The 27,864-nt window shown below is 33.7% G+C and overlaps 2 protein-coding genes across 2 annotated transcripts in view; both read right to left on the minus strand.

The window, feature by feature from the left end:
- Positions 1 to 27,864, minus strand: part of LOC145306827 (sugar transporter SWEET1-like) — a 177,966-nt gene that overhangs the window by 149,059 nt on the left and 1,043 nt on the right. The gene's annotated exons all lie outside the window — the stretch shown is intronic.
- On the minus strand, positions 1,661 to 27,757 carry LOC145307491 (sugar transporter SWEET1-like). The gene is made up of 10 exons (XM_080149947.1): positions 27,715 to 27,757; positions 26,816 to 26,865; positions 25,204 to 25,285; positions 15,296 to 15,344; positions 8,553 to 8,620; positions 8,124 to 8,179; positions 5,914 to 5,938; positions 4,579 to 4,639; positions 2,941 to 2,993; positions 1,661 to 1,827 (listed from the first exon to the last, which is right to left on the minus strand). Exons 2-10 carry the CDS (start codon positions 26,861 to 26,863, stop codon positions 1,661 to 1,663), a joined length of 609 nt encoding a protein of 202 aa, XP_080006073.1. The 5' UTR covers positions 26,864 to 26,865; positions 27,715 to 27,757.

Raw genomic sequence — 27,864 nt, forward strand, 5'->3', positions numbered from 1 at the left:
TTTTAAAAAGAAAACAAGAATAAGAAATTGGACAATAAATTGATTTACATCACCAATAATAAAAAAAATTTATAATCATTGGTTGAAAAGTAGGTATTTAATTTATAAAAGTACCCAAAGTTTTTAAGCTAACTTATAAGAAGGTATATATTTATAAAACCTTGGGTACCAGTGTAATTTACAGCCCAGTCTATTACGGAAAATATTGCCCCCCCCCCCCTCTTCTACAATAATTATAATATTTCCCTGTATATAAGAAGCTTTGGTGCTGTAAAGGAAAACCATATCGGTCCAGTGCAGTGGTTAGCTAGATCATAATCTTCAGACATTACTTTTATGTAAAGGTATTCTCATTTATAATTTTGATGATTTTAGTTTAATTTTGATTAAAAAACCAATCTCTTATATTTAAAAGATGGGACTGTAGTTACAAAATTGTCACTCCTGAGACATTATTGTTTTTTTGGGGGGGTTGGGATGGGGTGACCTAACCCTGCAGGGCCTTTACTTCAACGAAACCTAAACCTGAAGGTGACCTAAACCTTGCAAGCATTAATATAGCCTAAACTAACAAAAATAAATTTAATTGAATAATTTTTAATTTAAAAGACGACATTCAGTTGCGTTTCCAATTTCTCCGCGAGTGACAATTTTGTTACAACAGGCCTAGCTAAGTAGGTAGTTACGTTGTTTAAGCATCTCTGTAGGGGCAGATTTGAAGCCATTTTAGTTATGGCATTTCAATGGGTATAGTCCATTTGTGGCAATGCCTCTTAAGGGGCGATTCGTTGTATTATCATAGTATCTTCTGAGAGGTTATTCTAGGTTAGGTTAGGTAATTGTCCCGCGGGGATAGGCAATTGGGCCCCTCGGGATTAGAGCCCCCCCCAGGGGCTAGGAATAAGAGAAAAGCTACTGTCAAAATACAACAAAACGCCCCTGAAGAGGCATCGCCACAAAAGTACTTACCCGAATTTTGTTACCAAAACGAGTCTAGAACTATTGCAACTTTTCTTATTTTGGCTAATTTTAAAGTCTTTTGGGGGACTATCGCATAAAATCTATGAAATAAGAATTTCAGGCTTATAGCCACCATTGTGTGAGGTGGAGTGTGATGTCTTGACTGGGAAATAGAAGAAAAGTCCTGGACAACATAAACACAACATTATAAAATAGAACCAGAGAGAGAGGGGACAATGAAATACTTATTACACTAGTCCCCAAAGTTTTATAATAACGTATTCTTATTTATTGGCCATTGTCTTATCTCTTTAGATCCCTGAAATAGAACAGTGTCTGTCTGTACAGTACATCTGTCTGTCTGAAGCTTTAAATCTTGGCAACCGCTGTACTCTTCAGGGAATGTAGATATTTTGTTGGAGGGGGAAGGGAGGGGGGCAGACTTTCTATGATTTCTTGAGGCGAAGCCACTAAGTAAAAGTTCATTGTAGCAAAGGAGATTTATTGACAATTAACGTTAAAAATTCAGATTAAACCACATTTTTAAAAGTTTTTTGTGACTAGGTACCATTAAAGAATAAAATTGCCCCTCCCCCTCTCTAAGGTGTGTTTATTTTATTGGGGGGGGGGTCTAAAATCTATTTTCTTGACTGTCATGGACTTTGGGGGATCAGAACTAATGCAACTTTTCTTATTTTGGCTAATTTTTAAGTCTTTGGGCACTGTTGCGAATAATGCCGCGTATAAAGTTTGTAATAAAATGTTGTGTTCCTAATTGAGAAGTAGCTATCACAAAACCGATAAAATTTGGCAGGAAAACAAAGTTGTCAGCGATCACCATCCCATACAACGTCCACAGACCCGACACTAAAATAAACAAGATTACTTAGTTTTTGTGAAAACTAACCCGTGACCGTAGCTCAACACGTAGTGCATGGCATCCGCTCGTCATTAGTAAGGGGATACATGGAGCATGGTGAAACTTTGGGTACAAGTTCTCTCCACGTCACTTTTGAACATACTCTCCATTTTGAATTGTGGTGTAACCTGATCAATCACTTAGGGTAAATAACACCCACCAGACAACCAAACCATTTGATTTTTCAACCTTTGTCTGAGTAGCAGGGATGTATATTCAACACAAGATTTATTTTTTATTTGTTTCTTCCTAGTTTTTTCCAGCAAGGAAATGGGAAAAAAGAAAAATAATTTTAGAACTCTTTATCTTATTCATATTATTCCCCCTCCCACATATTCCTTCATTTTTTTTCACCAAGGAGGGGACAAAAATGGAAAAAAAATTGTTATCAGTTCTCTTAATTTTTACATTTTTCCCCAAAAACACATATTTTTTATCCCCCCCCCCCCCCCCTCCATTCAGCAGGGTCAACCATGCAGAATATACACCCCTGCTGAGAAGTCCTAGCTGTTCATGGTAATGAGTTGCGCCTGTTTTGGGCCAAGGCATTCCCGCACCTGACATAGCAGCAGTAGGAGCCATTTTCAACATCTTTAGTTTAGATTCGAACTAATCACCTCCCCTATTGAGCCATGATCGCATGTTAACTTACCTACTCAGACGGACGGATGGACATATGAAAGAGGAATAGAAATAATGATGACAACAAGATCACATGTAGCAAAGCACAGAAAAAAAATAAGGATAGATAGGTAGAGGAGTTATTAATTTCATAGTATTACTTTAGGTTAGGTTATTATGGGTATTGTGTAGCCCCAAAGGCTTGGGGCATATAATATACTTAACCTAAGGGTTAGAGCTCTCAGCAGTAGTAAGTTATAGAGAAAAAATACGCCCTCCCCCCATCATATAATTTTTATTTCGAAAAATTTGCAAAATTACAAATGTGCGACCTACAGACTCAAAGACAGAAAATCTTTTTGAAGACCATTGTTTTAAAGGCCCCTTGGGCCATATTAATGACAAAAAAATTAAAAAAAAAAAAAAATAATAAAACCAACCTATCCACGACATCAGGATTTGAAAGAATGGCAGAGTTTCAGCTGATGCAGTTCTAAGAAAAAAATATAATGTTTATGATCAGTGAAGCATCAGTGAATTGATTATATCTACCTATCTATCAATCATTTTATCTAAACCAAGTATCTGTCTATCTATCTGTCTATCCATCTATCTGTTTGTTTATGTGTCTGTATTTCTATCTATCTGTCTGTCTATCTAACTTTCTTTTAGACTATCTATCTGTATCAATATTTATAAAGTATATATTTATTTATCTGTCTGTCTATCCATCTATCTGTCTGTCTGTCTTTATGTCTGACTATCTATCTGTATATTTGCAAACAATACCTAGTGAATTTATTATATCTACCTATCTATTCATATATCTGTCAATTAATTTATCTAAACTAACTATCTATCTGTCTGTCTATGCATCTGTCTATCTATCTGTCTGTCAGTGTATCTATGTGCCTGTCTGTCTAGATATCATTATCAGTCCGTCTGTCTGTCTACTATACCTGTCTAACAAAATAACAATCTATCCAAGTATCTATTTATCTATGCATCTGTCTATCTATCTGTCTATCTATCTGTCTGTCTATCTGTTTGTATATTTGTAAACAAAAGTGAATTGATTATATCTACCTATTTATCAATCTATCTATCTACCAATTTATCTAAACCAAATATCTATCTATTTGTCTGTCTATGCATCTGTATGCCTATTTGTCTGTCTATCTGTCTGTCAATATAACAATCTATCTAAGAATCTATTTATCTATATATATGTCTAGATAACAATTTATCCAAGTATCTATTTATCTATCTATATGTCTAGATATCAATCTATCTAAGTATCTATTTATCTATCTATATGTCTAGATATCAATCTATCTAAGTATCTATTTATCTATCTATATGTCTAGATATCAATCTATCTAAGTATCTATTTATCTATCTATATGTCTAGATATCAATCTATCTAAGTATATATTTATCTATCTGTCTATATATCAATCTATCTTAGTTTATAATTATCTGTCCGTCTGTATATCTATCTGTTTGTCTTTCTATCTACCTGTCTTTAAATGTATATGTGTCTGTATATCTATCTATCTATCTGTCTGTTTGTCTATCTGCCTATCAATTTATATGTCTGTCTATCTATCTGTCTGTCAATTTTTAAAATTTTCCCGTTGTTCATTTAAATTCTCCACGGTTCATAAAATAAAATATAACCTCTGATTTTCCCATAAAATTTTCTCACGGTTCATAAAATTTTCCCATGGATAATAAAATATCTTATACCTGATAACCTGTTTGATTGTGGCCAACGGAGAGGCAAAGAATCTGTCTGTCTATCTGTCCATTTTTCTATTTGTATTTCTATCTATCTGTCTGTAAATGTATATGTCTGTGTATCTATCTATCTGTCTGTTTGTCTGTCTGCCTCTCAATTTATATGTCTGTCTATCTGTCTGTAAATGTATATGTCTGTATATCAATCTATCTGTCTGTCTATCAATATATTTGTCATTATTGTCTGTCTATCTATCTATTTGTCTGTCAATTCTTTAAATTTTCACACAATTCTTAATATTTTCCCACGGATTATAAATTTTTCCCACGGCTCATACCTGATAACCTGTTTGATTGTGGCCAACGGAGAGGCAAAGAATGAAATTGACAAGCCCGCGCCTAAAATAGGAACATTTGCATCGTATTTCCACAGATATTAAAATAAAAGAACATAATATTAGTTTTGTTAGCCCTGGGGAGCCGAAGGCCCTGGTTAACATTTCTGGTTTTATTTTTTCACTATAGCTGGGAACCAGTTCTAATCCAGTTGATATTAAAAGGTTTCGAAGCCATACTGAAAAAGAATGTCCACATCGTATTTCCGCGGATATTAAAATGAAAAAATATAATATTAGTTTTGTTAGCCCTGAGGAGCCGAAGGCCCGAACTAACAAAACTAATTTTAATTTAATGATTTTTATTATATATTCGTGGAAAATTGTCTGCAATACGACGCTATTCATGATTTATCAGTATAGTTGGGAACCGGTTCTAATCCAGCGGTGTCTCAACCATGACACTTTGGTTGAGTGTGACTTCCGAATTAGCGGGAAGTTCTCGAGATCTTTGTTGACTTACAGACAAACCCCCAATACCAGGAACCATCAAGTTTCAACAGCAGGTTTGATTATAGATTTATTGATGAAATTATTTCAAAGTCCTGAAATTATAAAATCAATTAATACAAAATTCCAGTTTTTATAACCACGTAATCTTAATTGCTTTTTAAAATCATTTTTCTCTACGGTTAAGAATCTTTGGAAACTTTGGCTTTAAAGGAAAATTATTTGGTTTAATAAATCATTGTTAAATGCAAAAATAAAGGCACATAAAAAATTACTAAAACATAATAATTACTCATAATAAAGTTTCATGTTTAGCTGGCTAAAGCCTTTTAAACTAAATATAATCGTCCTATACACCATTCCACTTAATAAAATTAACAAATTCTACCTGAAGTTCTTATGGTTTCAAATCCCTGGTATACTAGGGTCGTTCAAGCACTATGAGACCAATGATAGGCCCAATTTTGTTCTCCGAAATCTTCACACACTCATATCTCATTCAAAAGTAAGAAACGTGGGCGCATCAAAATATAAACAATCCATACCGCGTCTCTTTGTAAAAGGAAAGTCAAACAAGACGACATTTGCGCTTAATTTGGGATAATGATAAGGAATTAATTTCGATCTTGATAAACACAAAGCTTCCTCAAAAAGAGGTTAAGACAAGCGGATATTAATTAGATTTGAAGCCACACTGAAAATATATTATGTGTTTTTAATTATCATACCGTATTATAGACAGCTTTCCGCAAATATTATGCGGATAGTATGATTAAAACCGGTTCTAATCCAGCGGATATTAATCGGTCTTGGAAAAGAATATCTTACCAAGAAAACCCATCTGATTGCGGACCTAGAAAAAAGATAAAATGAAATCTTTGTATCAAATCAGGGATCTAAAGGGATAAGACAATGGCCGATCAGTTGATGTACATCTCCAATGATGATACACAAAATCAACCCCTTCTGTATATTACAATGACAAGTTGAAACGTTGGACACTCAACTGAATAACCGAACTAATCAAAATTAAACAAAAGTCTCCAAAGTTGTTAAGTCAACGAATAAGAAAACATAATTATAAAACTTTGGGGGCAAGTGTAATAAACGGCCCATTGTTCCCTCCCCCCCCCTCCACCTTAAAATAAATCAAGGTGACTATGGAAGAACAAGAGCAAGTAAGTTTAAACATGTGATGACATTGCGCAAAAAAATACTTAACATTTCAAAGTTTTTTTTTTCATATAAAACCATGGTGAAACTTAATCTTTTTAGTTGATATAACTATATTAGACACTAGCGGCTACGCCCCTAGAGGCCTCTAGTGGCACTTTGAATGTTTTTGTTTGTTAAAGTTAATTTTTTATGTACGATACCTCCTTATTTGACGTTGAAATCTCCCCTAAATTTTAAAAATTTTTGATTTTTTTGTCATTTCTCTTGGGAGGGTGGTGGTACCCTCCCCCAAAATAGTTATAAACCTTCCCGGGACTTATGAGAAGCTATCCTGTTAAGGAGAACCCGATCAGTTCAGCGGTTAGCGAGATCCTTCGGTACAAACACACAGACAAACACACAAACACACAGACATCCTGTTACTTTAGTATAAGGATAAACCTGGTATATTCATTGAAAAATACTCAGATTAACTTCTGGACGGCGCTTAAAATCACTTGCTCTCGTGCATAGACCTCTTCAGGGTTTCGGATCCGGATCCGGATCCTTGACAATAAAAATAAAATCACCAAATTTTTCAAAAATATTTATTCTTTAACTCGAAGTCAAAAATAGTTTTAATTTTCAAGTCTGACCCTAAACCTTAAAGATTGACTCTCATCAAAAGAATGTCTGAGATTTTATATAAATTTAGGTAGATTTTTCCATTTTTTCCGCATTTTTTTGAGTCCAAGGATCCGGATCCGGATCCTTGGACTCAAAAATATGCGGATCCTTGCGGATCCGGATCCGAAACCCTGGTCCTCTTTGATAATATTAACATAAAAATAATACGGGAAATGAGAGGGACGTCTAAGCTTTTAATTTTAAGGTGAGTAAAATGAAAGGTTTTGAAGTTTTGAGGGAGGTAATCTAATGTATTTTTTTAAATTCTCGTTTATCAAGGTACTAGCGGCTACGCCCCTAGAGGCCTCTAGGGGCACTTGAGGAGGAGAGAGTCAAATTTAATAACCCAATTTCCTATTTCAAATTTTGGAGGGGGCGAAATAAATTTTTTTTTTTTTTTATGCCCCACCCCCCAAAAAAATAGTTATAAACCTTCCCGGGACCTATGAGAAGCTACCCTGTTAAGGAGAACCCGATCGGTTCAGCGGTTAGCGAGATCCTTCGGTACAGACACACAGATACACAGACATCCTGTTACTTTAGTATAAGGATATCTTAAATTAAGTGCTCCTACTAAAAGTGGTTTTGAAGAAAAAGGAACAAAATCTTGTTTGGTGAGTCAGAAAATAAAGATTAATATAAAAAACTGGACAACCGCAGTTTTCCGTCGCCGCCAAATTTTTCGCCGAATTAGGCGATTTGGAATCATTTGAGATAATGTTGTTTTTGGCGGAAAACGGCGATGACCGGCGGTCATCCCGCCGTTTTATTTAAATATCTTTCTAATGATCAACCAGAAATTTTTTTTCATCTAATATCTTTAAAAGCCCGGGAGAAGCACAGAATATCTTGATAAACAAGAATTTGAATTTTTTGCGGCGGTGGAAAACGCCGTTTTTCATATTAATCTTTATTTACTGACCCACAAAACAAGAATTTGTTCCAATATCTTCAAAAGCACAGGAGAAGCACTGAATTTAAGACATACCTTAATGAACGAGAATTAAAAAAAATAACTAACCGCAGGGTTGGTTTTCAGAGGGAAAAAAAACATGGTCTCAAATGATTCCAAATTGGCGGAGGCGGAAAACGGCGGGAGCAGCGGTTAGTATTGGAGACACTAAAAATTTTCCAAAGGTCCTTAAAAATTTCCCACGGTCCATAAACTTTCCCACGGTGCCCAGAAATTTGTTTACCTTTTCAGGATCGGCTACATTGACAAAGATATGTATGAAGGTCAGTATTAGGGCCACTGAAATTTGTCAAACCAGATTTTAATACAACAAGGATGACAACATTCATTAAAGCGAAGCTCTGAAATGGTAGGACAGACGAGTGTCAGAACTGCATAAGCAAAATAAAGAATATAAAATCTAAACAAAATTGTAAGTTAACATGTTTAAAGCAAAAAAAACTTCTTTATTCCTATGAAATCTGGTTTATAAAAATACAAAAAATAGCCAAAAACCTGCTAAAAGGCAGTCCTACCGTCATGTATGTCATATAGTTAATTAAGATCCTTAATGATGGGAATGTTTACCAAAAGTTTCAGCCGTGTATCTTGAATAGGAGCCAAGAAATCAAGTCTCCCCAAACCCCAAAAAATGCTTTAAAATCTGGTTTTCCTAGGACAAGTTTCTTGAGCATATTTGGTTTGTTAACAGCATACACATAGAAACACAAGGAGAAACAACTAAAAAAAAATAAGGATGACAACATCTATAAGTAGCGAAGCTCAAAAATTCTGAATGGATATCGGGAAAAAATTACTATAGAACAGTGTCATACAAAAATCATTTAACTTGATTAAATAGGGAAATCACGTACCCTTTAAAATCACGCAACCTTTAAATCATGTAAACTTAAATATCTAGGAATCGATCTAGCACCCCAAATAACAGACAGATGGACAAAACAATGTATAGAATAGATGTGCATATGTCATAGGAATCTTCACTAAAAATTTCAGCTGTCTATCTTGAATAGGATCCAAGAAAATTCCGTTTCCCCCATAGCGTTACGGACTGACGGACATACAAAGTAAATTATAGAGTAGCTTCGCTACTTAAAATTAGTTTTTATCAAAAAAGGGGTAATTTTGTTGGCAAAATTCTGTTAAATAGGATGTAACCGTTTAGACAAATGCTCGGGTAAAGTCCCTTTAGTTGCAACGCCTCTCAAGGGGCGTTTCGTCGTATTTTCAGAGTAGCTTTTCTCCTATTTCTAGCAACTGCGGGGTGCTCTAACCCTGCGGGGTAATCACCTAACCCAACTTAACCTAACCTAACCTATAAAAACTAATGTGAAAAAACGACGAAGCGCCCCTTGAGAGGCGTTGCCACGAAAGGGACTACTATACCCGAATACTCTTATTAACTGTTCTTAATCATGACCATTTCACATATATATAAAGTAGTAAGGTTTTTTGTCTGAAGCTAAAGATCTCGCAATTTGCTGGTCCGAATAGGTTGTACTTTTCAAGGAAGCTTTATAAAAGTCTTGATAAGGTTTCAGGCTATTTTCCCTACATCCCCCACCTTTGCCTAGGGGGGCAAAGCAACTAGTATATATACATTTGGCCATAATTAAAAACAGTTTGACTTAATAAGAGCATTTGATTAAAAAAAATATATGGAAAACTAGCAACTACGCCCCTAGAAGCCTCTAGGGACACTTAAGTTGTGAGTGGGAAAAGTGACAGTATTAAAAAATTGCTTTAAAAATGGTTTTCTTTGGTTGTGGAGTTACCCTCCTCCAAAATAGTTAAAAACCTTCCCTGGACCTATAAGAAGCTTCACTCTAAAGGAGAACCATATTGGTTCAGCGGTTAGCGAGATCCTTCGCAACAGACAGAAAAAAAGCTTACTACTTTATATAATAGGATACGCGAAAAAATGACCCTTAAAAAACTGAAATCTTCCCAAACTTGAAAAATCACTTTTTCGTGTTACCAAAAATTATGACAATAGTTGTTTATCGCATCGTATTAAAAACAGCTTTCCGCGAATAGTAAAATGAAAAATTGTAAGATTAAAACCAGTTTTGTTGGCCTAGAAGCTATTTGTATGGGTAAACAAAACTGGTATCAATTTTATGTTTTTTTATTTGAATATTTGTGGAAAATTGTCAGTAATACGATGACATACATGGTTTTTTAGTAAGGCGGAGAACCGGGTCTGATCCAACGGATATTAAATGGTTTCAAAGCACAAATCAAAAAAAGGCCAACGAGTTATATCTTACATGATTATAAATAGGGATGGCAATCCGTTAAAGAGGACTATCCACGAACAAGAGCACGTGATTCTAAGTACCTTCCAGCATTGATCCTGAGTATTTTCTTTCAGAATATAATAGGTCACTATCAATAAGGGGGGGGGGGAAGTTCTGACACTTTTGCGTAAACAGTGATTATAGGCTTTGTCTTTGGACTGAGAGGATAGGTTATTAGGGATAAAATCATTCTTATATGATGAATTTCCCCCAGATTTAAGATTTTTTGGATAGGCCTCCAGGTTCCGGAGCTCCAAGCCTCCAGGTTGTCTCTCTACAGGTAAAAATGAAAAATAAATTTTTTCTTTTTAGAGTTAGATGTCAGCTTATTTGACAAAATATGTATGTTTTTTCTTCAAATATGTGAATAACATTTAAAAAGAAGTATATTTTGTTTTATAAGTTAACTTCTAACTCTTCAAAAAAAAAATCTTATTTTTAATTTTTACCTGTACAGAGACCACCTGGAGGCCTGGAGCTCCGGAACCTGGAGGCCTATCCAAAAAATCTTAAATCTGGGGGAAATTCATCATATAAGAATGATTTTATCCCTAATAACCTATCCTCTCAGTCCAAAGACAAAGCCTATAATCACTGTTTACGCAAAAGTGTCAGAACTTCCCCCCCCCCTTAATATATTGACGAGAATATTTATGTTTCACCACTTCAAGTTGAAGAAAAGTAAAAAAATGTCAACCATTTTTCCTTAAAATTCTTTCAAACGTTTTGTTGAGTTCGGGGTGTCTTTAATTGTCCATGTTGTCAAATGATAAAAATTAAAAAAAGTCAAAAGCACATTTACAGACTGGCCAGCCAATTTTGAAAATAAAAAACGTACATAACGTACACAAAAAAAATACGTTACGTACATAAAAAAAGTAAAAAAAACGTACAAAAATGTACATTCCTAATAAAAATAAGTTAAATAATTTCCTAGTTACCTATTATCAATACATTTAAGTCTACTAGCAGCTACCTGTAAAGGAGAACCATAGCGAACTGACAGACACAAGATATCCTCTTACTGTATTTAAAAGAACTAGCGTCTACGCTCCTAAAGGCCTCTAGGGGCACTTGAGGAGGGGAGAGTTGAATTCAATAAAAAAACATGTATGACAACATACATAAGTAGCGAAGATCAAAAGTTATTTATAGACATTAAAAATTATCTTAAAATCAGTGAGCAATTAAAATTCATTTTTGGGGGGAGGAGGTAGTTTTTTTTCTAAAGTCAATTTCTCTTGGGAGGGTGGATGGTGACACTCTTCCCCAAAATAGTTATAAAACTTCCAAAAACCTATGAGAAGCTATCCTGTTAAGGAGAACCATATCGGTTCCGTGGTTAGTGAGATTCTTTGGTACAAACAAACAGACATCCTGTTATTATGTACAAAGTATATCCTATTATAAGGACCAGCGACTACGCCCTTAGAGGCCTCTAGAGGAACTTGATTAGGGGGGGGGGAGTTGAATTAAAACCCCATTTTTTTTATTTAAAAATAAAAAGTAAAAAACAAGGATGACAACATCCTTAAGTAGCGAAGCTCAAAAGTTATGAATGGAAATCTGGGAACTATATAAACTATAGAGTAGTGTCGTAAAAAATAAGCATTTAACTTATTTAAATAAATCACAAAACCTTTTAAAAATATATAATAACGTGAAAATCTAGAAATAAATTCAGCCTCCCAACCAATAAGCAAATTTCAATGAAATTTAATGGAAGTATTAAGAATGAAAACTAATACAATCCCTGAAAATTACAACCGTCTATCAGGAATATGAGTAGAGAAAATCACAAAAACCTATACATCTAGGAATCGATCTAGCACTGCAACAAATAGACAAACCTTAAAGAAACTTTTTGAAAATATGTAGAATGTGAATTTATTTATTCCCTGAAAATTTCAGCCGTCTATCTTGAATAGAAGTCGAGAAAACCATGAAAAAAAGAAAATCTAGGAATAGATCTTCTAGCATCCCAACCAAAAGGCAAATCTCAATGAAAATATGTAGAATGTGAACTTATCCAATCAAAAAACAGGAGCCGAGAAAATCACGATAGCATAACGGACTGACAAAGTGATTATAGAGTAGCTTCGCTAATAAATTTTTTAGTGAGGGAGGAGGGAGTAGACCACCCCCATTTCTGATTTCAATTTTAAAAAGAAAGAGAAAATAGGGGAAGGGTGGTGATTTTTTTCTAAGAGTAATTTCTCTTGGGAGGGTGGTTGTACCCTCTCCCAGGACCTATGAGAAGCTACCCTGTAAAGGAGAACCATATCGGTTTAGCGGTTAGCAAGAATGTTCGGTACAAATAAACTGACAGAGAGACATACATCCTGTTATTACGTACTAAGTATATTCTATAAAATAAAGTAGTAAGTTTTTTGTCTGATGCTTAAGATTTTCATAACTACTTCATACAGTTACCGAGATGGTTTTAGGCTATTTTTCTACCATTTTGAATACAGGTTCTTGAAGGGATATGGAAGGACAGAGAAAATAGCCTACAACCTCACAATGATCATGTCGGTTCAGCAGTTAGCGAGATTCTTCGTTACAGAAAAAAAGGATTTATAGGATAAATAAATAATAGGATATAGGGTTATTTTGTCTATTGCTAAAGATCTCAGAAAATACTAGTCTTTGATACAAAGTAAATCAGTGCCTGTCTGTCTAAAGCTTAAGATCTTGGTAACCACTGAACAAATTGGGTTCTAATCATCAGGGAATATATCTACTGGTCCTGTGGTAGTTTTAGGCTATTTTCTTAGAGTGTGGGAAACCCACCCTCCAAAAAAATCAACCACCCCTCAATTTATTTTTATAAACTAATGCAAATCAGCGGGGTGGGGGAACCCCCACCACACCCTGGGGCGAAGCCTAAATGAAAAAAATAATCACAATCTTTTTTTATATTTTTTTTTGGACAAATTTCCAACAAACGATTCTATAAAAGAGGGGACGAAGCCTCTAGAGGCTAGGGGCAAAGCCTCTAATCCTAGTAGAAAGTAAAAAGCTTTAAGTGTCCCTCCCCCAAAGAAAAAAAAGAAAAAAACCATCACAGGACTATTAGGTATATTCCATGAAGAGTAGAGCCCAAGAGGTTCAGTGGTTACTGAGATATTAAGCTTCTGATATACAGACGGACAAGCAGACAGACAGACATCATTCTACTTTGTATTATAGATAATATACTATTTTTGTAATACTTTTTGTACAAATACAAATAAATATACAAATACTTTTATACTTATATTTGATTCTTATTCTTTAAAAACTGAAGATACCAAAAAATAAGACTTCTTAATCCTAAACTGAGCACCATATGATATCTCAGAAAATTTACCCAAGTATATAAAGAATTTGAAAAAAATTATCGTAAAATCTATTAAAGGGGTAGTTGCATGAAATGCATTTAAACTTGAATTTAGTCAACTGCATATCTCTTTCTGTTCAATAGTTTAAACTAAATCTATAGGACATATATTTCAAATCCATAAATTTAAACTGTAAGTTTTAATAACATATATGCATAATTTACCTACATATTTTTGTTCTATGAAAATTTAAGATAATATTGAATTTATTTAATATAGAATTTATTTAATATAATACACCTATAGTTTTTGTTAAAATTTTCGTACAAAACATACAAATTACTTTTCTGCTAATATTTGATTCTTATTATTTTTAAAAAAACGTAAAACGTACAAAAATACAAATTTCAAAATACGTTACGTACACATATCAAAATAACGTCCAGAACGTACACAGATTCGATGCGTAACGTACAAAACGTACAAAACGTACACTCTGGCCAGTCTGCATTTACTATATCTCATATGTATGTTTAAATTAATGCTAATATGGATTAATTTACAATCTATACTAGCGGCTTCGCCCCTAGCCTCTAGGGGCTTTGCCCCAAGAGGTGATAAAAAAAAATTAAGGTGAAATTCGTAAAAGGATTAAGGAAATCTTCTGCAAAAAAAAAAAAAAAATGGGGGGGGGATTTTTTTGTTTTTGGGGGGGTTGGGGGTGTCCCACCCCCCAAGAAAATATCTTAAAACCACCACAGGACCAGTAGGTATATTCCCTGAAGAGTAGAGCCCATTCGGTTCAGCGGTTACCGAGATCTTAAGCTTCAGACGGACAGACAGACGGACAGACGGACAGACGGACAGACAGACGGACAGACATCGTTCTACTTTGTATTATAGATAACACGAGTATTCGCATATGTATCATCAAATATCCATTTTATTAAAATAATTAGCTTCAATAAAGTTTTCAAAATCAATTAAAATACCTAAAAAACATGGTGAAACATAAATTTTCTCGTCAATATATTAATAATATATGGTGTCCTATTATATTCTGAAAGAAAATACTTAGGATCAATGCTGGGCGTTATCCTCTTAGAAAATTTTTTTTCATTTTTTTCAATTTTGTACCCCCCCTGCGGCTAGGCAGGCAAGGGGGCCGAGCGCTGCGGCCAGAGTTCATAGTTCGCTGTCGGGGGGGGGGGGGGGGGGGTACTCAAATTTTCAATATTGAAAAAAAATTTCTAAGAGGATAATACCCAATGCTGGAAGGTACTTAGAATCATGTGCTCTCGTTCGTGGATAGTCCTCTTTTTGGACCGGATTCGGATTCTTACAAGAATCCGTCAAAAAAATGGCGGATTCTCGCGGATTCCGGATTCTTATTTTTTGACGGATTCCGGATTCTAGCAATATTTAAAAGACTTTTAAAAAAATAAATTAAGATATTAAATTATACCGGGTACTGGGAAGAATCTAAAGTTGCGTTTTTTCATATTTTCTGATCTCTCCACTTGGTGGTGTAGGTGGGGCGAGATGGGGAGGTGGTGATCTTTCCCTTCAAAGGGGGGAGGGGTTAAGAAAAAACTCAAGACGCTAATTTTAGCCTTACAATCCGCTATAAAAAAAAACGGATTACGGATTCGGATTCTGGATTTCAAAATTGGGCGGATCTCGGATTCGGATTACCAACCCTTAAGAGGTCATTGGACTGTAAATTATCCTGGTACCCAAAATAGTTTGGGTACCTAAACTTAAGTTCTTACCTCTGTAGTATGAAACCTACTCCATTGACAGTATACAAACTAACATCCTCTATAAAAAATAACAATATTAAAAGAAATCAAACGAACATTAACACTTGTAGAGTGTCAGTATCAAATTTTTTTGATAAATTGCTAAAAATAATGGACATGCTTTCATTTTTAGGGCTTGATTATAGAGATGCCCCACTTATCACATTATACCTTTTTGCTCTTAAAATCATTACTTTTAAAAATCAAATTAATATTGACGCGTAGCAATAGTAAGAATAAACAGCTAAATATTCTAATAAAGTGTATTAATTCAAGACAAGTTAAACATACAATAATAATATTAAATATAATAGCAAGTATTCACTTTTATGTTCGTGCCGAGTTGCAGAGCAATGTCTTGCTCCGAAACGGTTGACACAAGAACTAAAAGCTAATATACAAAATACATACATTGCTCTCAAGTCAGGAAGAAAGGGACTATACATCACATTTCTCCCTGGCTTTAACATGCACATGAATTTCGAAACTGTAATATTTCAGATTGAATATAACAATATGTTTGTTACATGTTAATTATCATATATATATTATAAGTAGCATTGAATGCTTATTAAAATAGATAATAATTGATCTGGTAGGTATGACACCTGCCATATTTTTTTATTTTTTTTTTTTTTTTTTTTTTTTTTTTTTTTTATTTCCAGATCTTTAAACACTTCATAATCATTTTTTATTCTTTTTATTTTGGTTCCTTAGAACTCTTTTGTGTTTTTTATATGTTCCTTTTTTCTTTATGTGTTTTTTTTTTCTTTTTATTATTTTTTTTTAAAAAAAACATTGATTAACATATAATCATTGAAAATGCATTGGTTAACATATAATGCATTGATTAACATACAAACATTGAAAATGCATTGATTAACATATAATGCATTGCTTTAAAAACATGTCATTAGAGATGCATTGTTATAAAAGCATTAATATTAAACCTTTCGAGACTACTACTGCCTCAACAAATACTTAAACATTAACACATAAAATAAAACTATGAATTAACACACATAAAACTATAATTATTCATAATCATTGATCATAATATTCATTTTCTTTGAATTAACACACATAAAACTATAATTATTCATAATCATTGATCATAATATTCATTTTCTTTTGCCAAATTTTTCTTGATAATAGTAGTATCATTCATATCCATCAATCCATCATTATCCATCAATCCATCAACATCTCACAAATGACATAACCATACCAATGCTACAACACCACAAACAATATAACCATACCAGTTGACCTTAGCTTAGTTATAAACTTAGTTATAAACTGGTTTCCACTTAGCAACTGTGATTTTCTCAAACAACACAACAGCCATTCACCTCCACCACAAGAAGCCTCCAATCTCTTCAAAAAATTGGGATCGAATTTCAAAATACGTTGCTGATCCTGCAGGTTAGCCAACCGAGCATCTAACTCAACCATTCTAGTAGCCAAACCTGCCAAATGTTTGAGGTCTCAGGTCAAAAATCTGAACTGCTGTTCACATTTATCATCCATGAGATTATATCTATTGCATAGTCAGGCATGACTTAAGCCTAATAATGACAACCACAATAACTGCTATTAACATCTCTGTTAGAATCCAAAAATCGACATGCCATTCAAAATACAGAAACTGCCAATGATTTTCGTTATAACAATGATGCTACTGTCGACACTCCAACCAATGATAACGTTGAAAACAATGAACAGAAACAACAAACACAGAGAAAACTGCAGCCGAACAAAAGCAACCAAAACCTTCGCCATAGATTGATTCGAAATCTGATCCATTTCGTTTTTCAATACTAACTATCGACAAAAACACCAGCTATTGACAAGTAAGATATCCAACCTGGCAGTCAAATCTACAACAGCCACATCATCTTTAAGCCCCGCCTTCTTTAGAACAGCTAAAATTTCACTAACCAGCATTTTACTTTAACTGCCCACTGTATTAACAACTTACAAATATCCGTTTTATCAGTCATAAATATATTTAAGATACAATGCATGCTATTTTAAAATTCTGCACAACTTCACAATAGCTTCTAGCCCATGGTTTATATCTCTGTATATCATTATCTATCAACTAAATACCTCTCATTTTGACAACTGTAAAAACATCTCTTTGTAGCTACCTGACTCACTGTGCATTTATTTGCATCATCCTGACACACTGTGCACATCTGTTCAAAATAAATATCAACATAATTCGTTTAGCTCTTTGTATCTACCTGACTCACTGTGCATTTATTTACATTATTCTGGCACACTGTGCACATCTGTTCAAAAATGTTACAATATCAACATATTTCGTTTAACTCAATGTTATTTCATTATCCTTGACATACGAATCCTCAATTTTCAAATTAAGCTTCAAAACTACTCTCCGACGTCTTATTATCCACAACTGTTGCTTAAATGCTTAAATTTAACACCTCCAAGTCTTCAAAACTTTTCAACAGTTATTATAAATCTAGCAATCTATAAATCTAAATTACTTTTCTTCTCCTTGGCAGCAGTTGGACTGTTGATTGGAGTACTTATAACAGGTTGAGAAAGGGTTGCAACAACAGTACCAACAGATTGACTTGCTTCAGTAGGATTATGATTATCACTATCACCAGTACCAACAGATTGACTTGCTTCAGTAGGATTATGATCATCACTATCACCAGTACTATCATTAGTTTGATTTAAGGCTCTTCTTGCCAAGATCAGTAATAGTCTTCCCATATATAGAGATATCATATTCAAGCTCAAAGATAGCTTCATCAATCATTGTTTACAAGTATTTAATCTGTAACATCATCAGCTCTCCTTTTACTTTCAACTCTCTTCTTCAGCTCTAGTACATCATGTGGAAACATATTCTGTTGCACAATAGACAGAATATTAGTAAATCCATAAACTCCAGCAGCTCCATACATTCCAAATATGTTGTCAATCCAGCACAGGATTCCTTTGGAGTTTTGTGCAAGCACTCAGTTGTTAGCTACAGGTACTTTTCATGATCACTAAATCTCCTTATAGTTGCCAGAGAATACAGAAACCTTGAACTTGATATCTACCTTCCTGGTGATACTCCAAGCTTCCTGACCGCATTATTGAGAGCAGTTTTAGCATCCTGAACTTCAACAGACTTCACATCTAATCTATAAACAGATTCTCCAGCAGCAATAGCATGTTTCACAATATTACTGACCCAATTACCAAACAATCATAAATAATGCTCCTAAAATATCAACTACAATAATATAATTTTCTATACTTTTTCTAATATTATTCTAACAGTAATTAAGTCCTTAAAATCATCATACATAGCATCAATATTCTCTAGAATAGGAGTCAATTTTATTCTAGTATCTTCAAAGTGATCACCATATTCTGGCCTAGCGATGCTAAAACAATTGAACAAAGCTTTAACTTGGTCAAGTAACTCTTTGCACAATCTCTAACAAACTCCTTGGGTTCAGCAGGGTTGTGTATATGCGTAGATAAAACACTGTTAAAATGAGCAAAGAATTCACGAATATCTTCCCAAAACTCATAAGCCATTTCAAAATGCCTGTCTACATCAAATTCCGACATTTTTCTTACTAACAATGACAATAGAAAAAGCAAATAAAAAACAAAACAAATCACTCACCTACAAATAATATCAATGTCAACACAAAACAATGACCAAATTCAAAACCAGATTTCAGTCACCACCAACTACTTCTCTTACGGCCGATCTAAAACAAAATACAATCATTTTAGATGCCAAAACTTATTTAATACATATTTTATTTTCACTCAACAAAATAAAATAATTTCTTTAACATGTATTAGTAACATCTTAACAAACTAAAACTCACCAACAGGTAATACTGTATCTCAACCACCACAACTACTCCTCTTTTCGACCAATCTAAAACATAATACAATTATTTTAGATGCCATACTTAAATGTTATCACTTAACAAATAAAATTTCAACATGTCTTCTTAAAAATGTATTAAGAAATATAATATTAATCAAATGTTTGTCAATAATCGAGCAACATAAAAATAATTCTTAATACAATATATTAGTCTAATACAGTAAAAAATTTACCTAATTATTCAATGAAATATCTGAATAATAACTTATATCATCCACAACTATTTTTATGTATTAGAATCTTGAAAGTTGAAGCACAACTAACTATTTTGCTCTATACCTGAGAGCACTTTCTTGCGCAGCTCAACTTTTGCGCATACAACGCCCAACTCCTGCTCATCATTGCAGCTACCTCTCTGCACCACCCCATCTTGCGCATACCAACTCCGAGAGACAGTGCAAACTTTCCTTGCCAAATTATTGCCCACCCCCCTTCTCCATGAAGAGAGACAGCTCCACACAAATATCAAATGCATAATAACAATTTTGCTTCATGAAATTCTAAGCTTCATAAATAATTTTGCTAAATCAACATCACTAAATCGCAATATATACTATTCTATATCGAGTGTCCTTAATAAAATTTAAGCTTAAACAAAAACTTAACACATCCATTATAATTCCAAGTTTTAGTAGATCTCAATCCGCCCCTCAATATTCTGCCATTTAATTCTGATCCACCAAAACTTTCGCAATACGTTCATTATATTCCAAGTTTTTAAATAGATTGAAATCCGCCCACATCTATTCACTTTAATTTGATTCATCCAAAATTTAGCAACACATAGTGTTTCAATTTCAAGTTTGAGTGCAATTTGATTCACCACCCTGTGTTATTTATATAATTGCTTCTCCTATAATTAGGTTTGGTCCGCCCATCCATACGACCATTTTGATTCACCACCCTGTGTTATTGATATATTTGTTTTTTCTATAATTAGATTCGGTCCGCCCATCCATACTTTACATCTATCTACTTTTTGTATTTCGAACTTTACATGGTGATTTCTGCAGCAGGTAGGTACAATTTAGAAAACGTAGCAACACTATAATCATTTCTATGACGTCCGTACTTCCATTTGTAAACATGTTGATTTGACCACAAATTTCTATATGATCTAATTATCCGATTGTATACTAATTCCGGGAACAACAAAATTCAACATTTTAATCGAAGCAGTTGAAATATCTAATTATCCAATAATTATATATGATCTAATTATCCGATTGATTCGATGTATATTGATTCCTGGGACAATAAAGCACAATACTTTATGCTTGCAGTGTCAAGCATCCAATCACCCTTCAGACAACCAACACTCTGAGATGCACAACCTTTTTCGAGAAATCTTAACTGTGCATGGTAACGAGTTTCACCGGATTTGGCCAAAACATTTCCCCCACTCTAACTTTAACGTCACACATCTCACATAGTAGCAGTAGGAACCATTTTTAACTTTGTTAGTTATGACTCAGTGTCAGACCGAGATTCAATCCTATCACCTACCCAACGACAAGTAGATGTGCTACGTGTTAAGCGGTTTATAAGCGAAGCCACTCTATAAGCAAGTTCATAAAATGTAAGTAAAACATCAATCTGTATCAATCAGTTCCTTTTTAACACATTTACTTACAATTTTACATCGACTCTTATGCACTTATTTTTTTCAGTTTTGACACTATACAAGTGTTGATGTTCGTTTGTCCTACCATTCAATGCTTCGCTCTTGTTAATGTTGTCTTCCTTGTTTTTACAAAGATTATTCAGTTCTGACACTATTCAAGTGTTGATGTTTGTTTGTCCTACCATTCAATACTTCGCTTTTATTAATGTTGTCTTCCTTGTTTATTACAAACATATTTGCTTACAATTTTTGCATTGAATCTTATATGTATATTCTGATTATTTAATTTTGACACTATACAAGTGTTGATGTCTGTTTGTCCTGCCATTCCATTGCTTCGTTTTTACGGATGCTGTCATCTTTGTTTTTATACATCATATCCTCATTACAATAAAAATCATATATCATATAAATCATATATCAACATTTACTATACGAGTGTTAATGCTCCATTTTTATGAATATTAATATCCTTGGTTTATACATCATATTCGAAAACGTTTCAATTACAATAGAAGTCATATATAAGTCAAACTAAACTTGCAACATTTAACCACCAATTCTAAACAACACATTTAGTATTAATCTATATTGCATCACCCATCATTGGATATAGATATACACAATAGACATCTCTTCCCTACACAATCCTATATATAATAGATCTATTGTCAAAACTTGCACAAAGTTTTATTTTCAACAAACATCCATAAATAATATATCCATTGTACACACATCAACAAGTGTTCTCTTCTCTCCACACAAATATTTCCAATAACATTCATTTCCTACTATACAAATATTTCCGATTTATTTTCAACAAACATCCATAAATAATAAATCCATTGTACACACATCAACAAGTTTTCTCTTCTCTCCATACAAATATTTCCAATAACATTCATTTCCTACTATACAAATATTTCCGATAATTCATTCATATATATATAATATGTCCATTATACATTTCAATTTTGCACACATATCATAATTAATCCACATATAATATGTCCATTGTACAATCCAATTCTACACACATATCTCTCTCTCACTCTCTCTCTCTCTTCTCTCTCTCTCTCTCTCTCTCTCTCTCTCTCTCTCTCTCTCTCTCTCTCTCTCTCTCTCTCTCTCTCTCTCTCTCTCTCTCTCTCTCTCTCTCTCTCTCTCTCTCTCTCTCTCTCTCTCTCTCTCTCTCTCTCTCTCTCTCTATCTCACATCATAATCAAATATTGAATAACAATTTTTGCTTCATTAAAAATTTTTGCTGAGTTATGCATTCCAATCTTAAATCGCCATTTAATTGTTTAAAATAAATCTAGTTAAATCCACAAAAATTCCGCCCATTAATCAAATATCACATTCTACTGATCATGATGACAAGTATGTATCAATCCAAATCAACGTAAATTCAAAAACAAAACAAACAAAATTTCTGTTCTATCTATAATAGAAATTTCGTACTATGAATAATATATCACAGATCAAAGATCACATATCTATCTTCACGCAAGTACAATCGTTATTATTCATAGCACATTTTAACCATATTCAAAATATTTTGTTTCCATTCATATAAACTTAAGAGTAGCTTTACTCTTATTTATACATAAACCGCAATATAATTGTTTTAAAATTAAATACTTAGAACCATAATAACTGATTCAACTTTTAAAACAATTTTCAGCCTTTCATCAAAATTCTAATACTTTTTAAAGTATCTAATTTCAAATTTTATCCAATTTTCATAAAATCACGATATTAACATTTAATAAAATCAATTTTCTTCCATTAACAATTTTACAAAATTGTATTCCTATTTTCGTTGAAATTAATCCATCTTCAATTTTTTATTATTCTTATCTCTGTTAGACACCACAATAGTCTGAAACAAAAATAAATATATCCAATTCCAGTGTAACAAACCAAAAAAAAAATAAATGCATATATTTTGATTTTCATAATAACATAATCTCATAAACTCGTATTCAATAGTTAACAAAATGTTATATTTCCAGAATTCAAATAATTACCATAAATCAAATTATTTTCCATCACAAACTTTATAGAGTTGCTTCGTTTCTCTTCTTATTATTTAAACAATGTCAGCGCTTTCCAAATTATATGTTATAAATTCTAACCTTATGCATGGACACCACAATGGCAGATAAATTAACATTTATCCCACTAATTCGAATAATATCAGAGATCTACATTGATTAGCAATGGATACAACAATGGAAAATAAATTGACGTTCATTCCCAAAAAATCGAGTAAGATCAGTAATATACAGGGATATAACAATAGCAGATAAATTTTCGTTCATTCTAGAAAAAGTTGCTCCACAAATAATCTATGATTTGTATGTCAACATAACATCTGCGAGTTTTATTTCCTAAACAAAAATACTTCCAGAAGCACAACTTCTATACATTTTTATAAGCCGTCAAATCTATCAGATACAAAACTTATTCAATTATAGATATCTTAATTGCAAAACTACAAAAATCGATCGCCGCCACACCGCCGTCAAATCGCCGTAGTACATGTATATCCTGCTGATACAATCCAAAACTGTAGAGAAAATCCTTCTTCCCTGCAAATTGTAGAAAGAAATACTCGTTTAATCAATACACAATAGAGAGAATACATTTTTAACAATTTTTAACAATACTCAACTGTCCTCGTCTCCCTGTAGAAACAAACTATAAAAGGATATATTTTTAACAACACATGTCTATCCTTCTCTCCCTGCTGATACATGTCCAGGGCGGCACCTTTTCCCCTTTCATGGTGTCCTCCACCAACATAGTACATGTCCAGGGCGGCACATATCTTTCCCTGGACATTATGTTGGTGTCCTCCACCCACATGTTGTCCTGCAATGTCCAGGGCGGCACCTTTTCCCCTTTCATGGTGTCCTCCACCAACATAGTACATGTCCAGGGCGGCACATATCTTTCCCTGGACATTATGTTGGTGTCCTCCACCCACATGTTGTCCTTCACTAGACAGGATGGTGTCGTGGTGTCCTTCAATGGACAGAATGATGACATGGTGTTCTTAACCATCACATATCTCTCCTTCACCAGGGGTTCGACCTGGTTCACCATCTCTCCATTCTTCAAGCATAACTGGTCCAGGAATTCGACCTGGTCCAGCATCACATGTCTCTCCTCCTCCAGAGGTTCGACCTGGTTCACCATCTCCTTGACTGTTACCTGGTCCTCTCCACCTATACACTCTCCCCCCCCTAACCTGTTTGGCAACACCACCAAACTTTCTTGTTCAAGGAAACACAATTTTTCATTAGCAATTGGAGCTTTGAAATTGTCCATAGAAAGTGTTGGCAACACCACCAAACTTTCTTGTTCAAGGAAACAAAATTTTTCATTAGCAGTTTGAGCTTCGAAATCGTCCATACTAATAGCTAATCCTGTAACCGCAGCACTGTTGGTATCAACATTATCCGCCAACTCCTTAACATGCTTCTCCAGCGGCGATACACGCCCAGCCATCCCCGCCGCCACATTATCAATTCTATTATTCAAAGAATTAAACAGAGACACCCACATGTTGTCCTTCTCATCCTGAGACAACTTCCTCCACTCATCAATGGTCAAGCCCATTGTTCCAACACAAAAAATACCTGAACAAACTAAAAAGAAAAGAAATAATACAATTAAAAGAAAATCTGAGCTATAGATTTGTACTACACTACTGCGCCAAAATGACGCGTAGCAATAGTAAGAATAAACAGCTAAATATTCTAATAAAGTGTATTAATTCAAGACAAGTTAAACATACAATAATAATATTAAATATAATAGCAAGTATTCACTTTTATGTTCGTGCCGAGTTGCAGAGCAATGTCTTGCTCCGAAACGGTTGACACAAGAACTAAAAGCTAATATACAAAATACATACATTGCTCTCAAGTCAGGAAGAAAGGGACTATACATCACAATATTATAATTTAATTCTATAGGTATTATATTAAAGATTTTTTTTTAAATCCTACATTTTATAAATCAACAGACTTTCTGAAAATGATTATATAGTTGTTGCGCTTTCTAATCGTAAATCAAGGTTACAGGAATCGTCATGCCAAGTTTCAAATTGCTAGGATAATTCAAGCATGTCTAAATTAACGAATAGAGCTTTTAATTACGGATGTACGGACAAAACTACGGACTTTAATTATAGAAAACCTTCGCTTTTATAGCTGACTTAATTATATTGATATAAAGAAAAAGAAAAACGGATTGACAAACAGACAGACAAACATCATGTTACTTAAAAACATATGATTTTACCTTTAAATTTTCCATATGTGAACCAAACAAAAGTCATAACTACTCCAACTAGAAAACTCAGGGGTGACATATCTCCCGTCGTCTAAAATAGTTATTTATCGCATTATAGTATTATAGACAGGTTTCCGCGGATATTACATTGAAATATTATAGGATTATTTGACCCGAGGAGCCGAAGGCCCAGACGGACAAAACTATGATTATTGTGATTTTCATCTTTTTATTCGTATTACGATTATATATATGATTTTTCAGCATGGCTGAGAACCGGTTCTAATCCAGCGGATATTAATCGGTTTCGGAGCCATAACAACCCCAACAAAATGTCTACAAACAAATATTCCAGTATGGCTTTCAAACCGATCGATATCCGCTGGATTATAACCAGTTCTTAGCCATACTAAAATAAATCGTGTATAGCATCCTTTTACAAATAATGCTCTACAAATAATAAAATAAAAATGATAAAATGGATACCAGTTTTGTTAGCCCGGGCCTTTGGACCCTCTAGCTAAAACCGATTCTTATCCAACGAAATATTAGACCGTGTCGAAGCAATACTAGAAAATAGTTTTACAGTAGAAAAATTGGTACACCGACAAACGTCCTAATACGACAAACGTCCTAATGCGACAAACCTTCTAAACGACAAACATCCTAAACGACAAACGTCCTAATGCGACATCTCTTAAGTAAAACGTCCTAATTTTTTTTTCAAAAATTAAATCTTCCAAATTTAATTTTAAAATGTTCTAAAATAAAAGGAAATAGATATTTTTTTTAATGCAGATTTGTAAAATTTATCCTATGGTTAAAGTTATTCGATTTAAAAAAATATTTTTTCCTGTGTTTTATCGCCATTTTGAATTTGATATTGTTAAATATTTTTATAATTAGAGGATTTTGTCCTTAAATTTGGAAGATTTTTTTTATTTCATAATTTTTGAAAATTTTTAGGACGTTTTACTAAAGAGATGTCGCATTAGGAAGTTTGTCCCTTTAGGACGTTTGTCGTTTAGGAGGTTTGTCGTTTAGGATTTTTGTCGCATTAGGACGTTTGTCGGTGTACCGAAAAATTATACCCCAAAGTTTCAATTAAAGTTATCAGGAAATAGGCAGGGATCTAAAGGAATAAGACTATGGCTAATAAACTGATGTACATTCCTAGTGATGATACACAAATTTACCCCTTCTGTACATTAAAAATACGAGTAAAAACGTTTGAACACTCAACCTAATGAATTAACCAATCAAAATTCACTAAAGTTCCCAAAGGAATTAGAAAACGTTATTATGAAACTTTATAACTAGAGTAATAAACAGCCCATTGTCCCCTCTCTCTCTCTCTGGGAAATAGGGTATTGAAGGTGGCGGATCGTGGCCTAAACCCGCATCATAATGAAGACTAGGGTTGGGCCGGATACCCGGACATTTTCAATATCCAATTTCTTATGATCCAGTTATCCGGCCGGATAACTGGTAATTTGCCGGATATCGAACGTTGGCCAGATATTTGGCCGGATAACGGATATCCGAAATAATAAATCAGCCGGATATCCGGTATCCAGTATCCAGCACAACCATAATGAAAAAAATAAACATAGGTAGGTACCTTATTTTTATAAAATTTTGCACACATCTCCAGGCCAGATAAAAACATAACTGAAAAAAAGAAAAAATTGGAAAAATTATGTATCCTAAAGTAGCAGAGTGTCTGTCTGTCTAATCTTTATCAAAAAGTCTGTACGTCTATTTCAAACATTTTAACAACATTTTGTATGGTATAATTATCTTATTAATTTGGAATAAAGATTTTTTAGAACAACAAGGTACAATTTTATATGGGAAGCAAAACAATATCCTGTAATTAAGCAATTTGCAACCATTTTATAATAATATTATGGCCATATACAATTTTGTTTAGACTTATATGTTTATGTTTGTTTGTCTTACTAAGCATTTATGGATTTGTCATCCTTGTTTTAGGGCGCAAATTTCTTTTAATCGTACAGCCATTTTTTTGGTGAAGATTCCTTTGATTGTCAATATAGTATATACCCATTTCTTAGTAAAGTACAGACAAACAGACAGACAGACAGACAGACAGACAGACAGACAGTTGCCATTCAAATCTTTGTGGGCCTCAAAATACCCTTTTGCTTTTCAAGTGTTAAATGTCCGTTAGTTTTCCACCGTCTTAGTTTTAGAGCTCTGCTATTTATGGATGTTGTCATCCTTGTTTGACAAAAAAAGTTTTCTTTTTTGGCGCCAAAAAATTCGCGCCAAAATTTTGGCGCGAAATTACCTATTTTGCAGCCGGTGGCAAAGTTGCCAATCAAATTTTTGTGGGCTTCCGAATAACCTTTAGCTTTTGTGTTAAATGTCAGTTAGTTCTACCGTATTAGACTTTAGAGCTCTGCTATTTATGGATGTTGTCATCATTGTTTGACAAAAAAAAATGTTTTCTTTTTTGGCGCCAAAAAGTGCGTAAAAATTTTGGCGCGAAATTACCTATTGTGCAGCCGGTGGCAAAATTGCCAATCAAATCCTTGTAGGCCTCCGAATAACCTTCTGTTTTTCAAGTGATAAATGTCCGTTAGTTTTCCACCGTCTTAGTTTTAGAGCTCTGCTATTTATGGATGTTGTCATTATTGTTGGACA

The sequence above is a fragment of the Acartia tonsa genome, chromosome 15 (assembly GCF_053477335.1).
Source record: "Acartia tonsa isolate MP-2025a chromosome 15, ASM5347733v1, whole genome shotgun sequence".
In the NCBI taxonomy this organism is placed as follows: domain Eukaryota; kingdom Metazoa; phylum Arthropoda; class Copepoda; order Calanoida; family Acartiidae; genus Acartia; species Acartia tonsa.